At 52.4% G+C, this 16,275-nt stretch overlaps 1 protein-coding gene across 1 annotated transcript in view; it reads left to right on the forward strand.

The window, feature by feature from the left end:
* DNAH10 (dynein axonemal heavy chain 10) overlaps positions 1–16,275 on the forward strand; it is a 106,989-nt gene that overhangs the window by 36,811 nt on the left and 53,903 nt on the right. Inside the window, exons 27-40 of the mRNA XM_037511308.2 lie at positions 565–798; positions 1,562–1,684; positions 2,238–2,471; positions 2,615–2,838; positions 5,528–5,797; positions 5,909–6,092; positions 7,386–7,520; positions 8,138–8,290; positions 9,715–9,903; positions 10,777–10,923; positions 11,352–11,543; positions 12,426–12,544; positions 13,913–14,071; positions 15,841–15,976. Of these exons, the coding sequence (XP_037367205.1) occupies positions 565–798; positions 1,562–1,684; positions 2,238–2,471; positions 2,615–2,838; positions 5,528–5,797; positions 5,909–6,092; positions 7,386–7,520; positions 8,138–8,290; positions 9,715–9,903; positions 10,777–10,923; positions 11,352–11,543; positions 12,426–12,544; positions 13,913–14,071; positions 15,841–15,976 (2,499 nt within the window). The remainder of the gene's footprint in view (positions 1–564; positions 799–1,561; positions 1,685–2,237; positions 2,472–2,614; positions 2,839–5,527; positions 5,798–5,908; positions 6,093–7,385; positions 7,521–8,137; positions 8,291–9,714; positions 9,904–10,776; positions 10,924–11,351; positions 11,544–12,425; positions 12,545–13,912; positions 14,072–15,840; positions 15,977–16,275) is intronic.

Consider the following 16,275-nt stretch of genomic DNA (forward strand, 5'->3'; position numbering starts at 1 on the left):
CAGATCTACACACGACACACATGTATAATGTGTGTTTGTCCATAGACACAAACACACACATAACACACCATGGCACATATATGTGTACATAAACACCACACGCACGTACACACATGCACATGCAATACCCATCATCACATGTACACATACATGTCAATGTGTTTTGCTAAAAAGGAATAATAAATAGGCATATTGTTGTGTAACTTGACTCTCTGGATTAGCAGCGTAAGCTGCACAGGGTCAGGATCTTGTGGGGTTTGGCCCCTTGCTCTGGCGCTCAGTAGCTGGTGAGCTTGGAAAGCCGCTTTAGCTCCTCGAGCCCCCAGTTTCCACCTCTGTGAAATGTGGTAACAATCCCTTGCTCACGAGGGTGCTTTGAAGACTAAAGGGGTCCAGGTGGAGCCCTGCAAGTAACACGTGGCTCGTGGGGACAGCAGCTGATACAGAAACTCGGCCAGGATGCCGCTGGGGGTGCTAGAGGGTGCGCGCAGGACGCCGCACGGGGTTGGGGTCCTGGGCTGTAAATTTATGTGCCTAGACCTTCTTTTTCCTGCTCCTGAGCAGGCTGTGAAGGAAATCCTGGACACGTGGGAAAATATGAAATTCACTGTGGTCAAGTACTACAAAGGCACCCAGGAGCGAGGCTACATTTTGGGGTCTGTTGATGAAATCATCCAGGGCCTCGACGACAACACGTTCAACCTGCAGAGCATCGCGGGGAGCAGATTCGTGGGGCCTTTTCTGCAAACTGTTCACAAATGGGAGAAGACCCTTTCTCTCATCGGGGAGGTCATCGAGGTGAGAGGACAGACGAAAGATGATGGAGACACCGTTCATAGCAGGGAAGGGTCTTTGTATGAGGCTGTTGTGCTCAGAAACGAATGACCCTTTTCATGTCTTTTTTTTCCTCTCTTGATTTATATTTATTTTGATTGTAATGTATTTTTTTAGAAAAGATTTTACTTATTTTTGCATAGAAGAACTGGGGTGCAGGCCAGAGGTGTGGGGGAGGGGTGAGAGGATCGAACAGAGACAGAGTGGGGAGCAGAACAGGCAGATCCACTGAAATCTACCGCTGAGGGGAGCAGCATGGAGACAGGAGAGGTCTGCTGAGCCCTGTGGTCACCTCCCTAGCCAACTCAGGCCCCAGCAGTGATAGGCTGAGACTTAATGGCTAGGCCACCAGGCAGGCCCATGTGTGTACAGTTTGTTTTTGAACCCCTGTTCTCAGTTCTTTGGGGGTGTCTCCAGGAGTGGAATGCAGGTCATGACACCGTCTTGACTTTGCCTGGACATCTGCGTGGCCTGTTCTTTCCCTGCCTCCTGTCCTGGGCTGCTGTGGAAAGACGTCTGAGTGTGGCTGTGTTTACAACATCCCGTCGTGCCTTCCCCGCCCCCCCTGGGACTGGGAAAGGAGAAGGAGGCCGCGCCTGTGCCGGCTTGCCTGGAGGCCCCTGGCCCTGAGCTGATTTGAGTCCGGCTGGCCGGTGGGGGGTAGGGGGTTTCGCCATCCACACCCTGCGTGCCACCCCTGGGCTGATGCCAGCCTGTGCACGTGCAGATCTGGATGCTGGTGCAGAGGAAGTGGATGTACCTGGAGAGCATTTTCATCGGCGGCGACATCAGGTCACAGCTCCCTGAGGAGGCAAAGAAGTTCGACGCCATCGACAGGATGTTCAAGCGGGTGAGTGACCAGTGCTGCGGATCCATTCACAATTGTTATGATAGTTTTTTAGCTTATAATTTTCCATCCCCTATATTTTATCTTATAATTTTCTCTTTGTATGATGAGGAACATATTTCATATTATGAAACATTTGAGAATATTTGTGTGTGTGTGTGTGTGTGTGTGTGTGTGTGTAAGACCTGGGGTACAGGCCAGAGGTGGCGGGGGGTGAGGGATTCACCAGAGACAGAGTGGGGAACAGAACAGGCAGAAGGGCCGAAGTACACTGCTGAGAGGAGCAGTGGGGAGACAGGAGAGGTCTGCTGCACCTTGTGGGTAGCTCCTTGCCCGGGGATCAAACTCAAGCCGCAGGGGTAGACAGCTGAGACTAACCCGTAGGCCACCAGGGAGGCCCCTGAGAAAATGTCTTAATGCCTTTATGTAATGCCCCGGAGAGCTCTGATGTTAGCTGGATGGTGCGGTGCTGGCCTTTGGGGCCCTAGCAGAATCCGACCCCAGCACGGCGGGGTTCCTCTTCCCCTCCTGACGGCGCTCTCTTGGCCCGGAGCAGATCATGGCGGAGACCCTGAAGGACCCGGTCATCAAGAAGTGCTGCGAGGCCCCAAACCGCCTGGTTGAGCTGCAGAACATCAGCGAGGGCCTCGAGAAGTGCCAGAAGAGCTTGAACGACTACCTGGACTCCAAGAGGAATGCCTTCCCCCGGTTCTTCTTCATCTCCGACGACGAGCTGCTCAGCATCCTGGGCAACAGCGACCCGCTCTGCGTCCAGGAGCACATGATCAAGGTGGGCCGCGTGCGCAGCCCCCGTGCAGGAGCCCGTGGCCGCGTGTTCTATCCCGGTTCGGAGGTCACGCCGGGAGGTGCAGGCTGTTCTCGGGCCCCGGAGCCCCAGGCGAGTCTCACAGCGCGGCTTCTCCGCCGTTTCAGATGTTTGACAACGTCGCGCTGCTGCGGTTCAACGACGGGGACAGCGGAGAAAAACTGGTGTCTGCCATGATTTCGGCGGAAGGAGAGGTCATGGAGTTCCGCAAGATCATCCGAGCAGAAGGGCGCGTGGAGGACTGGATGACGGCTGTCTTGCGTGAGATGCGCAGAACAAACAGGCTGATCACCAAGGAGGCTATCTTCAGATATTGTGAAGACAGGAGCAGGTGAAGGCATCAGTGCGACCGCGTGGCTTTATCCCATTGGCAGTGTAATGCATTCATTTTATTTTTTTTATATATGGATTTTATTAGGATGAATTCTTTTTTTTAATATTTTATTTTATATAATTCTTACATCATTTTTCATCTTTGCACAATGTATGCATTTTCATTTTGGTTGTATTCCCCATACAATTGCACCCCCCTCCCCTTATTTTGACTCTAGTTCTTTCTCTCCACGCCCCCCCCCCCCGCCTCCTCCCCTAGTGTGTCTCTGGTTTATAGTTGCTTGTTGATTTTGATTATTACTTTGTATTGCTTCATCTTTTTCCAGGTCTCTTATTTAGGTTTTCTAGATTCCTGCTATGAGTGAGACCATCTGGTATTTTTCTTTTTCTTTCTGACTTATTTCGCTGAGCATGATCCCTTCCAGCTCCATCCATGTTGCTGCAAATTGCATGTGTTTATCTTTTTTGAATGCTGAGTAATATTCCATGGTGTATATGCACCACATCCTCTTGATCCAGTCATCTATTTTTGGGCATTTGGGTTGTTTCCAAAGCTTAGCTATTGTAAACAGTGCTGCTGTAAACACAGGGTGCAGGTGCTCTTTGGAATGGATGTTTCTGTGTCCTTTGGGTAAATACCTAGGAGTGGAATTGCTGGATCCTATGGAAGCTCTATGTGTAGTAGGTCCAGAAATCTCCACACAGCTCTCCATAGTGGTTGGACCAGTTTGCACTCCCACCAACAGTGCAGAAGAGTTCCTTTTTCTCCACAACCTCGCCAACATTTGTTGTTGCTAGTTTTTTTAATATGTGCCATTCTCACTGGTGTGAGATGGTATCTTATGGTAGTTTTGATTTGCATTTCCCTGATGACAAGTGATGCTGAACATTTTTTCATATGCCTGTTGGCCATTTGCATTTCCTCTTCAGAGAAGTTTCTTTTTAGCTCTTCTGCCCATTTTTTGACTGGATTATTTTCTGTTTTTGTTGAGTCTCATCAGCTCTTTGTAGATGTAATGGATTCATTTTGAAGGGTCAGCGTAGCCTGCCGCACCCACGCGAGGCTTCTCTTCACAGGTTACGTGAGCTCATCTAGATCTGTCTTTATTCTGTAAATTTTTAAATTTTGCCATGTAATTTCTTCTTTTTAAATTTTTTTTTATCACTAACATTGGTTGATGACACTGTATATGATTTAGGGGAGTAGGTTACTCCTCTTCAGATGTCTGCTTCCATACCACACCCACCACAAAGCCCCCCAATCCTCCACCCGAGCCCCTTGGGCCCCTCCCCGTCCCTCTCTGGCAGTCTCACTTCTACAGTCAGCTTTCTAGGGTTCATCTGGGTTTGAGTTTGCTCTTTGCTTGGTTTATCGTCCACATCTGAGTGGAATCGTTGGTGTTTGTCTTTCTCCTCCTGACTGGTGTTGCTTGGCTTCCTCCCCTCCAGTCCCACCCATGTTGTTGCAAATGGCAAGAGGTCACCTTTTTAAAAATAGCTTCGCAGTGTCCACCTGTGTGCCTGGACCACCTCTTCTTGATCTGCTCACTGTCCTGGGGCGCTTGGGCCGTCTGCATGGCTTGGCTGCTGCACACAGCGCGGTGCACGTAGACGCGCAGGTGTTCCTCTCCATCGCTGGTTTTGTGTTCCTGGGGCAGGTGCCTACGGATGGCTGGTCAGAGGGCACATCTATTCTTAACATCTCTTGACAAGTGTCCACGCTGTTTTCCATGAGGGCCAGGCCGGCCTGGTCTGCCCTCCCTCTGACAGTGGAGGGTTCCTTTCCCCCCACACCCCCGTCGGCACTTGTTTCTGGTCTATTTGACACGGGCCTTTCCCACCGGTGCGAGGTTGTAGCTCATGTGGGTTTTTTTTTTTAATTTATTTTATTTTTATGCATACAAGAGCTGGGGTACCGAACAGAGATGCGGGGGGTGAGAGGAGTCACCAGAGACAGAGCAGGGAACAGAACAGACAGATCAATGGAAATCCACTGCTGAGGGGAGCAGCGGAGAGTCAGGAGAGGTCTGCCGCACCATGTGGGTGGCTCCCTGGCTGGGGATCGAACTGGTGCTGCAGAGGCTGCGGATAGCTTCGTAGGTTGCATCTTAACCCCTTGCGCCACCAGGGAGGCCCTCATGTGGTTTTGAGCTGCATCTCCCTGGTGATATGCGACAAGGAGCATGTTCGGCCTGCGCCTGCGGCCGTCTGCGTGTCTTTGCTGGCGACGTGCCTGTTTAGCGCCTCTGCCCCTTTGGTTGGGTGCTTTGTTTTCTTGTCGTAGAGCTGTGTCATTCTCCACACACCTTGGCTACCGCCCTTGTCAGATGTGTGGTGCGCAAGTACTTCCCCACTCAGCAGGGTCCTCCTGTGTTGGTGCTAGTTCCTTTCATGGTGCAGAAGCTTTTTGGTTTGCTGTTGCCCCAGTCGTTTACATTCTCTCTTCTCTCTCATTTTGGAGACAAATCCGCAAAAAACGTCACTGAAGCTTAGGTAGTGGCATGTGTATGAAAACCCATTCTCCACACCGCGCACAAAGATCAGCTCAAAATGGACGAGTGCCTCGGACGGGAGACCTGAGACTGAAATAAACTCCCAGGGACACAGAAGTCTGTTCCTAGCGGTGCCACCCCGGCCCCCAGGGTACCAGCTGTGGGTGGGACCTCATGGGCCAGCTTTCCCTGCAGAGTCGACTGGATGCTCCTGTACCAGGGCATGATGGTGCTGGCCTCCAGCCAAGTGTGGTGGACGTGGGAGGTGGAGGACGTCTTCCGCAAGGTGCAGGCCGGGGAGAAGCAGGCCATGAAGGACTACGGCAAGAAGCTGCACCAGCAGATCGACCAGCTGGTCACGCGCATCACACTGTCCTTGAGCAGGAACGACAGGAAGAAATACAACACGGTGCTCATTATCGACGTGCACGCCCGGGACATCGTCGACTCTTTCATCAGGAGCAGGCAAGGTGCCCCCCTCCGCCCCCCAGGCGATTCCTGGCAAGTGCCTGGGCTTCCCGGGGCGCCTCTCTTTGCCCCGCCCCCCCTCACTCGCTCCTCTTTCTCACCTGCCAGCATCCTCGAGGCCCGGGAATTTGAGTGGGAGAGTCAGCTCCGGTTCTACTGGGACCGGGAGCCGGATGAGCTGCGTGTCCGCCAGTGCACGGGCACCTTTGGCTATGGCTACGAGTACATGGGCCTGAACGGGAGGCTGGTCATCACGCCGCTCACCGACCGCATCTACCTGACCCTCACCCAGGTGGGAGCTCCGACGTGCGGCCCTGCCCCCTGGCTGGCGGCGCTCTCAGTGCAGCCCTGGCAGGCGTGGCCGTGTGGGTGGACCCGAGACACCCCCCCCCCCCCCCGTTCATGTCCACTCGGAGCCTGGGAATGTGACCTCAGTTAGAAGTAGCCTTTGTACATTTCACCAGTTGGGGGGTGGGGGAGATCATTCTGCGTTAGGGCCTGAATCCAAAGACCGGCGTCCTTGTGGGAGGGAGGTACCGAGAGGCAGATGGTGTGAGATGGGGCAGCGGTGGGGGTGCAGCCACCAGCCAAGGACGCCGGGAGCTGTGGGCACCAGGACCTCCCGGGGGGCACAACTCTGCCAGCACCTCGGTTTCAGGTGTCTGCCCCTTCGAGAGAACACATTTGCTTTCCACCCCCAGTTTGTGGCGCCTTGTCCGCACGGGGGCGCGGTGAGGAACGGCGTGGTCCTGAGCAGGTGAAGGAGTTTCAGTGTGTGACAAAACATAACTGACACCTTTTGAGGCTGAGCCACTGCAAGTTCAGGACACCCCCGAATCCACCTCCGGTTCGGTCATTGGCTAAAGGGCTCACAGATTCGGTGGTGTCATTTGGATCCCGACTTAGGGCTGCTCACAGCTAAACCAGAGGCAGGAAAGGTGCGGCCAGACTCAAAGCTCCCGTTGCTCTGTCCTGGCTCTGCTGGGTGGCGGCTCTCTTGTCCCCCAGCCCCCGTGTGCCGCTGCGTGCATGGGGCATTGGCTCCCGGGGCTTAGCTGAGCCTGGTGTCCTGGCTCTTAACTGGGGCCTGGTGGTGTAGACGTGACTGACCTTGGATTCCGGCCCCTCCAGATCGAGCTGATACCAGGCTCCTGTCCTAAATGACAATGCGGGGTTATCTGTGTGTGGCCGAGGTCCAGCCAAACAAGGTTGCTCTTCCCAGGCAGGTGTTCGAAGGGCGTCGAGGTCAAGCTCCTTTGACCTGGAGACAAAGGGCAAGATCAGTCACTGACCGCATGGACATCCATGCGTCCATGAGCCTCCACTCTGGGGACCACTGGGGCTCTGTCCTCGAGGAAGGGACAGATTCCAGCAGGTTGCTCAGTCTCTGGTACACTGGTCCCTGGATAATGGGGGGGGGTGTGTGTCAGTGGAGGTCCATGGGAAAATACAGAAATGTTAAAAATGGCGATGGCCGCAGAGCTGTGCGGAAACTTGTTCGTTCTGCTCTCCTCATAGTCCGGGAGAGGACGCTGCTTCCCCACGTGAGCCTGACAACGAATTTTTCGCCTTTGGCTTCTAACAGGCGCTCTCCATGTATCTGGGCGGGGCCCCTGCTGGCCCGGCAGGGACTGGCAAAACCGAGACCACCAAGGATCTCGCCAAAGCCTTGGGCTTGCTCTGTGTGGTCACCAACTGCGGCGAAGGCATGGATTACAAAGTAAGGCCGCGGCGTCCCTGCTGGCACTGATTGACTAGGCAGGGAGCTGAAAGGGAAGGCTCTCCCCTGAAATGACAGGGTAACAGCTGGAAGAATACAGAAGAAAACCTGTCACATCACAGCCTCAGAACTTGGAGGGGTCTGTTTTGTTAGCCACAGATGGAGCGAGAGCCCCAAACTTAAATGCCCACCAGCATCAGGAAGAGAATGTCAGGGAGCATAGCAGCTGACAGAGATACCAGGGAGTGGTGGGGACTGCGGCAAACTGGAGCTTGCTTTGGCTAAAGGGGGAGCCGCTGTTCAGTTGTGGCTAATTTTTGCCATTTGGGGAAGTGGACCCAGTCCACTAGATATTCCAGTCATTAATTTAATATTTGATTGTAATATTTGATTGCAATATTTAATTTGTAAAGTCCTGGGAATGGAGCTGACTCCTGAGAAATCTTAGAAATCTTGTCACAAGGATCCATCAGTGGGGGTTGGGGGTGTCTGCCTGACTGCCTCGCTTCCGACCTGACGATCACTGTCTGCTTTAGTTTTGAAAATGTACCCATGAATGATTGCTTGCAATTTTACAGATGACAATTGCCCGTGTGCTGACATTTCTTTCATTCCAGGCTGTCGGGAAGATTTTCTCTGGCCTGGCCCAGTGTGGGGCTTGGGGCTGCTTTGACGAGTTTAATCGGATCGACGCCTCTGTGCTGTCCGTGATCTCATCTCAGATCCAGACCATCCGAAACGCCTTGATCCATCAATTAACCACGTTCCAGGTGCGGGCAGGTGTGAAGCCACTGGGGTCATGGCCCCAGGACACTTGCTGTGTCACCTCTGAACATCAGATGGTGGTCTCCAGACCAGGCTTCCTGCAGATGAGGAATGCTTGGATTTATTTTTCAAATCGAGATGGTTGGGCTTCCCAAAATCATCTGTATTTTTGATAATTAAGGTCTGTAATATTTTAAGCATTTCAAACTAATTGCAGACATAGGGCTAGCGGATCTAAGTGAGTAGGGCGATATTCTCAAATCAGTGATGAAAAAGACCCCCTTTAAAGTTAAAAAATATTGCAGATTTTCCAAATTTGAGAAAAAGTGACTTAAAAATTAATATTCCTCTCAACCAAAATACCTTCAGCAGAAAATATCACAACAAGAAATTTTGCCTTTGTAACTGGCAAAGTTCTGGCATTACAACAAACAGGATTTTGAGGTTATTATCAAAGTCACTGCAGCAGGCCATGCCTCATGAAATTAAACTTTCCTGTCTTCTGTCTGACTGACGGAATATTGAAGGAAATAAAATAGTAAAATCTTAGTAAAGACAAAAGTTCTGACCATTAAACTCAGCTGTGGGGCCTCCCTGGTGCTGCAGCAGTTGAGCGCTGGGTTGCGAAGCTGCCTGCAGCCTCTGCAGCGCCGGTTCGATCCCTGGCCGCCTGGGGGAGGGTCCCACATGGCGCGCAGACCTCTCCTGCCGCCCGCTGCTCCCCTCAGCAGTGGACTTCGGTCCTTCTGCCTGCTCTGCTCCCCGCTCTGGCTCTGGTGAATTCTCTTACCCTCCCATGCTTCTGACTGTACCCAGTGCTTGTATAAATAAATAAATCTTAAAAAAAAAAAATAAACTCAGCTGTGGGTGAAAGAGACTCAAAAGACTGAGATTTCTGTGCTTGACTGGAGTCTGGGGGCAGCTGGAGGACTGGTCTTTGGAAGGGAGCTGAGGGGTGCTCACGCCCACCATGATGGAGATGGGGCAGGGAGGGCAGGACAGCCATGCGGGAATGGAAGCCCGCTCTGTGTGAAGCATTGGCTGAGAGCTTCCACACACGCTATCTCTCGCTCTGTGGCCACAATAGTGCAGAGAAGGAAACTGGGGATCAGAGAGGTCGGGTGACCTGCTGGGGTTCACACAGCACCTGGAATCAGCCCCAAGTTGCTCCCTTTCCCAACATCAGCCACTTCTCAAGAATCCTTTGACTCAGGCCAGAGTTTGGGGGTGGGCCCAGCTTGCCCCCAGAATACTCAGGATATAAGAACAAGGAGTCTGCATTAGTACCCAGAAAGGGGAAGGAGGTGCAGGCTGCCTGTGGAGGTGCAGACCTCAGCTCACCCACCTCCTCGCCTCCGTCCCCCTGGGGAGGGCTGGTGCAGCCTAACACCGCCCCCCCACCCCCAACAAACACCTTGTCCTCTTCCAGTTTGAAGGGCAGGAGATCTCCCTGGACCCGAGAATGGGCATCTTCATCACCATGAACCCCGGCTACGCGGGCCGCACAGAGCTGCCCGAGTCGGTGAAGGCCCTGTTCCGGCCCGTGGTGGTGATCGTGCCCGACATGCAGCAGATCTGCGAGATCATGCTCTTCTCCGAGGGCTTCCTCTGGGCCAAGGTGAGCGCCCTCCATGCGCGTGCGGGTGGCACCGGGGCGTCTGTCCTGAGGCGGCTGCTCCTGCTTTCTGGGCTTTGTCTCTGCTCTACGCCCTCTTTTTAGAACGGCAGCTCTCACTGCGGGAAGTGGTGACAGGCACCTGAGCCCCATGACCCCTTGTCCAGCTCCTGCTGTGGCGACTCTCTCCTGCCCACAGGACCATTGTCCAAGCCAGGACAGAGAGAGGGGCACAGCGCCGGTAACTCAGGCGCAGACTCAACCAGGCTGTACCTTCTCACTCCCTCTGCTGTGTGTGTGTGTAGTTTGGTGACATTTTATCACGTGTCTAGAGTAACTGGCACACCGCGAGCATACAGATGCATAACTCCTGTGTTATCTTTTGAAGCGTGTATGAAAACAGAGACATGAACATTATTCCAAAAGGCTCTGGTTGCTTCTCTACAATTTTTAAAGCGCACTTTTTCTGCCCTTCGTGTCATCCGGCTCTCAGGCCGGCGCTGGGGGCTCAGTTCTTGTTTCCAGGACCAGGGCCCCCATGCCACGCTTTGGGGCCAGCAGAGCCCACGCTCGACTCTCGTGACAAACCCTTAGTGGAGAAGCTTTCAGACGCGCCTGGGTCAAGTAAACCGGCAGCGTCGTTTTGGAGCCTAGTCCCCGTGACCTCGGTCAGATGGGTTTTGTTCTTGAGTTTGTCCTCAAGAGAGTCTCCCACTTTGCAAAGGCTGGTGTCTCAGTTAGAAGCAAAGGGCCCTCCCGGCCTTTCTGTTGGGGATGAGATGTGCTTGTCGAGAGGCAGCTTCCTCCCAGACTGAATCCGCTCTGGTGCTTTCCGGACATTTTCTTTCTTTTTCATTTTTTTCTTTAATCACAAAGACTCTGGCCAAAAAGATGACGGTCCTGTATAAGCTGGCCCGGGAGCAGCTCTCCAAGCAGCACCACTACGACTTCGGGCTCCGGGCCCTGAAGTCGGTGCTGGTGATGGCCGGCGAGCTGAAGAGAGGCTCGCCTGAGCTCAAGGAGGTAGGCGCCGGCCCGAGGTCCGTGGGTGCCCCTGGGTGCGTGGGGATTGCGTCCGTGAGGGGTGGCAGTCGTCTGACCTTAACTTGGTCTCTTGCCCATGATACCATTTTCGTGAACTTGACCTGTTTCCCGCAAGGTCAAGCTCAGTGTCTTCTCTGTGTCCAACTTTGTGACGCTTCATTCAGCCTCTGCCCACAGGATGGCGGGCCGTGAACGCAGCTGTTTTCCCCTCTTTGCAGTGGAAGCAGGAGGAGCGATGAGGATTCTTTCACCTGGGTGTCCCCAGTCTGCTCTGGGGGCCGGAGGCTCCCGCGTCTCTCTAGAGGCTGCATGCGGGTGTCCTCGCTTTTGACCCTGTGGGCGGCCTTCCCGGCCCCGGCCCCTGGGTGAGCGATGCCTCCGTGGACTCTGTGTTTGGTCCCGCCCAGGACGTGGTGCTGATGCGAGCCCTCCGGGACATGAACCTGCCCAAGTTCGTGTTTGAGGACGTCCCGCTCTTCCTCGGGCTGATCTCGGATCTGTTTCCCGGACTCGACTGCCCGCGCGTGCGCTACCCGGACTTCAACGACGCTGTGGAGCAGGTGCTGGCGGAGAACGGCTACATCGTCTTACCCGTCCAGGTGAGCTGCGCCCGGCGGGGCCCTCTGCCTTCTTCCGGGGCCTTTTCATTGTTTCATTTTTTAAAAATGTGGTAAAGGACATGGGGCGCATGCCCTCATAGCTGTTTCTCCTCCGTTTTTAAAAACCGTGGTCTTGACTGTTTCTCTAGCGGTGCTTGTTGAAGAGCAGATGTTTTATGGAGGGACTGTTCAATGGTGCAGCTGCTTTGGAAAACAGTTCCTAAAAAGTTAAACGGAGAATTGCCCTCGGAGCTAGCAGTTCCGCCCCCAGGTTTATATCCAAGAGAAGAGAGAGCATGTCTCCCCACGACACCTGCACATGAATGTTCACAGAAACCCCAAAGTAGAAACAACCCACATGCCCGTCAGCGGCTGAATAGAGAAACAACATGTGGTCACCTGGCCAGTGGAGCATTCTGCGGCCATAAAAAGGAAGGAAGCCCTGAAACCTGCCACACCATGGAAAAACCTTGAAAACATGTTCAATGAAAGAAGCCAGACACACAGGGCACATGCGGTGCTTCTACCGGGGATGTTCCGTTTCGGTGTCGAGAACCGACAAATCCAGAAGTAGATCTGTCCTTGTCAAGGGTTTGGGGATCTGGACTTGGACAACATGCCTAATGGGAGTTTTGGGGGGGTGGGTGGGAAGGGTAGTGAAGATGCTCTAAGGTGGAACGTGGGGGCAACGTTGTCCTATGCAGCGCTATAAACCAATGTTACCTCGATAAACATAAAAAAAGGAAAAGAAGAAAAAGGAAGGTGGTGACGGTGTTGCAATGTTTGAACGTACTAAACACCACTGGGTTGTACGTGTTAAGTGGGTGAATCGGGGGGCACGGGAATCACAGCTCCGTACAGCTGCTGGCATTCCTCCCGCAGGTGGACAAGGTGGTCCAGATGTTCGAGACCATGCTGACCCGCCACACGACGATGGTGGTGGGGCCCACAGGAGGCGGCAAGTCTGTGGTCATCAACACGCTGTGCCAGGCCCAGACCAAGTGAGTGTGACCTCTGGTGGGGGGGTCCGGGTGCTGGCCGTGTTAGCTGGCCCCAGACTGTCCTCTGACTTCCCGGGAGGGAAACAGCACGAAACACTCCTTAAACGTAGTGCGCGTCTGCTTGTTTCTTTGCTGATTTATTTATTTATTTATTTATTAAAGATTTATTTTTTATTTATTTATACAAGCACTGGGCACAGTCAGAAGCATGGGAGGGTGAGAGAATTCACCAGAGCCAGAGCGGGGAACAGAGCAGACAGACCGACGGAGAAATACACTGCTGAGGGGAGCAGCGGGTGGCAGGAGAGGTCTGCGCGCCATGTGGGACCCTCCTCCTGTGGCCGGGGAGCAGCCGGGGATCGAACCGGTGCTGCAGAGGCTGCGGACAGCTTCACAACCCAGCGCTCAACCGCTGTGCCACTGGGGAGGCCCCTTCTTTGCTGATTTAATAAACCATTTTGGAAGGTCAAGCTGTGACCCTTTTGAGCTTCAGACTATCCCAAGGTTATTTGTGAAGTGAGAATGTCACGAAACTCTCTTATAAGATATTTTGATCATCGGGTGTTAATGTCCCAGCAAAACTCTGCAGCAAGCTGTGGAAGCTCATGACCTTCACCTTCCCAGATGGTCTTTACATTCTAATGAGTGATGGTCAGATCCTCTTTTTGTTTCTTGTTTCTTACTCTAAGTGGCCTACGCTGGGGCCACCCCATATTTCACTCTTCAGTTCACTCATTGCTATAGATAATTTATGCAACTAGCACACACAGACATGTGTAGCTGGATGCCACTATTATTTTTATTATGTTAATGATGAATGGTGGTTTGCATGGCATTTAGTTTTTGTGGATGGACTGATCCTATGGCACCGTGGGAATTTATAGGCATCCTGGTGGGAAGTGCCCTGCTCACGTGATTTGTAAAGTCAGCAACACAGAGCAGATGACCTGTAGCAACAAGGGGCTGGACAGTGAGTACCACAAAGGCCAGTTAGATCATACTGGGTGACTAATAATATAATACACTGCTACCTCCTGTACGCTAATTATGAAATGTTTTCCTAAATATGTCATATGCATGAATATATAATACACCTGAAGATGAAATATACTCGATACCCAGCTTCTCGTTGCAAAGCCGCACCTTCAGGTCAGACCTCGCATGTGTTGGCGCCACACCTTCAGTGAAACATGCTCCCCTTGCGTCTGTGTAAGCCCGTGGGTGGAAAAGCCCCGTGGAGAGCGTGTAGGAATCCTGTCTTAAATTTTGGATTGGATCCCAAATGTCTAACTCCCCACATTGGCACCCAGTTTCCTAAAGCTAGTAGCCCACGCCTGGACCACGGCTGAAGCCTCTCCTTTGATTTAGGCTCGGGCTGACGACGAAGTTGTACATCCTGAACCCCAAGGCTGTGAGTGTCATAGAACTCTACGGCATCCTGGACCCCACCACCCGTGACTGGACTGATGGGGTGCTGTCCAACATCTTCAGGGAGATGAACAAACCGACAGATAAGAAGGAGAGAAAGTGAGTATCTCTGTGAGCAGGGGAGAGCCGGGCTGGTCCGCGGTCACTGGCTAAGCTTGGTGAATAAGCAGGCTGGTGGAGCGCCCCCGCAGGTGCACGCTTGGAAGGGGTGGACCAAGAGACCCTGCTGATGACGTGCCAGGGGCCATCCTGGGCTTTTTATGTGTCACCTCCATCAGCTTCCTCCGCTGTGTTTGCCCAGCTTACCACGGAGGAAGGGAGGCCTAGGGCAGGTGCCAATCGCCCCCGATCAGGGCTTTGCACGTGGGCTGTCTGCCTTGCCAGGCTGCCTGCTTGGCAAGGTAAGTCAAGGAACATTCTCCCCTGACCGGGGGTTGACCCAGGACAATGCCTTGCTCAGTTGTTCTGCTCCTTGGGTGGCCTCTAATTTTGAGCAGTGAATCATGTTTTCTTTATTTCTTATGGCCTTGAAGCTCTGGAAGTCTCCAGGTCAGCCACTGGACGGCATGCCCTCCGTTCTTGCTTGTGGTTGGATTCAGGCTGTGCATTGTTGGGGGGCCCCATCTCATCCAAGGCCATGATGTTGGTTTGCCCCATTATTGCTGATTTTAGCTGTGACCAGCTGGCTAAGGTGCTGTTGGTACACAGCCTATGGGAAGCTGCAGATACCCCTTCCTCATCAGAACCCAGTGGTTCTGTCATCCATTGATGGCCGACTGAGGCTAGTCTTCCAGTCACGAGTATGAAATGGGACAGTGTTGACATCTCGGGGTGGGCTGCAGAGCAGAGGCCTGTGTGTGTGCCAGATAATGATCTTGTATCGCCGCTCAGTTTCCTGAACTTGATGATCACACTGTGTTTATGTGCGACATGGTGCTTGTTCTTAGCATATACATCTGAAGTATTTGGGAATAAAGGACAACAGGTCTATGACACACTCTCAGGATCCAGAGAGACGGAGAGAGCAGCAGCTCACATGTGGCAAGAAATTAAACACTTGAGAATCTGGTTGAAGGACACGAAGGGTGTTCTTTGTAATATTGTACTCTCTGTAAGCTTGTAATGATTTAAAAAAAGTTAAAAGGGAAAATGTTGAAGTGTCACAGAGCTTAAATACAGAGTTCTTGAAGGCAAAGCAGGCCTGCTGCCGGGACAGACGACATGTAACCGGGACCAATCTCAGGTTCTCCCAGGGACCGAGCAGGTCAAACACTGTACGTGGCAGTTCAGCACATGCTGGGTGGCTTGAAACAACATTTATTTTCTCCCAGTTCTCTGGTGGTAGGAAGAGTAGAGGACAGAGGGGCCTGCACTTCGGTGAAGCTTCCAGGGGAAAGTCCTTCCTTGCTTCCTCCAGCTCCTGGTGCTCAGGGCTCCTGGTCTCGTGGCCACATCCCTCTGCTCTCTGCCTCCAGCTCCACATCCCTGTGCTCTCTGTCCCCTCTGTGGTGGATGAGGCCGGCTTCTCCCTCTCTCAAAATCCATAATTTAACTACATTCACAGTGGCCTTTTTTCCAAACAAGGTCACATTCACAGATTCTGGATGGACATATCTTCTTGCTAGAAAAGCAAAGTAACGCAGATTTTTGTGTGAAGTGTCCTGATTCTTAAATGTTGGTAGCTGCCAAACAGTTTTTATGCTTTATCATTATTTTTTTTATTTTGTCACTCCTCTGGACCAAACAGGAGGCTCTGCTACAGGTCCTGGCTAGAAAACCTTGGGAAAGACATTTGACACCGATGGGGAGGTTACACCGTGTTCCATAGCCTTTAGGGCCCGTGGCTCACTGTTCTTTGGCTGCCGCAGGTATATTTTGTTTGATGGCGATGTGGACGCGCTCTGGGTGGAAAACATGAACTCCGTGATGGACGACAACAAGCTGTTGACACTGGCCAATGGTGAGCGCATCCGGCTGCAAGCACACTGTGCTCTCCTCTTTGAGGCAAGTGGAAATGAAGAATAATGTTTTTTTTAATTAAAATTTTAAATGTTTGTTAAATAAATAATAAATATAGTCTACTGAAAACCCCTAAATAAGGTAGAAAATTTTGATGACGAGCACAACTCTTTTTTTCTCCACGTGTTCCTCTCATTCCCTCCTTAATTTATGCCAGAGGCTAACTGCTTTTCACCATTGTGTGGCTTCTTCTGGTGGTGCCCCAGTATCTCTGAGTAACATACTTCATGCGCTACTCCTTCCTATCTCAAGTGTGTATTTTATCTACTGACTGCTGTGAAAAG

This window comes from Talpa occidentalis, unplaced genomic scaffold (genome assembly GCF_014898055.3).
Source record: "Talpa occidentalis isolate TD23 unplaced genomic scaffold, MPIMG_talOcc4v2.1 talOcc4.14, whole genome shotgun sequence".
In the NCBI taxonomy this organism is placed as follows: domain Eukaryota; kingdom Metazoa; phylum Chordata; class Mammalia; order Eulipotyphla; family Talpidae; genus Talpa; species Talpa occidentalis.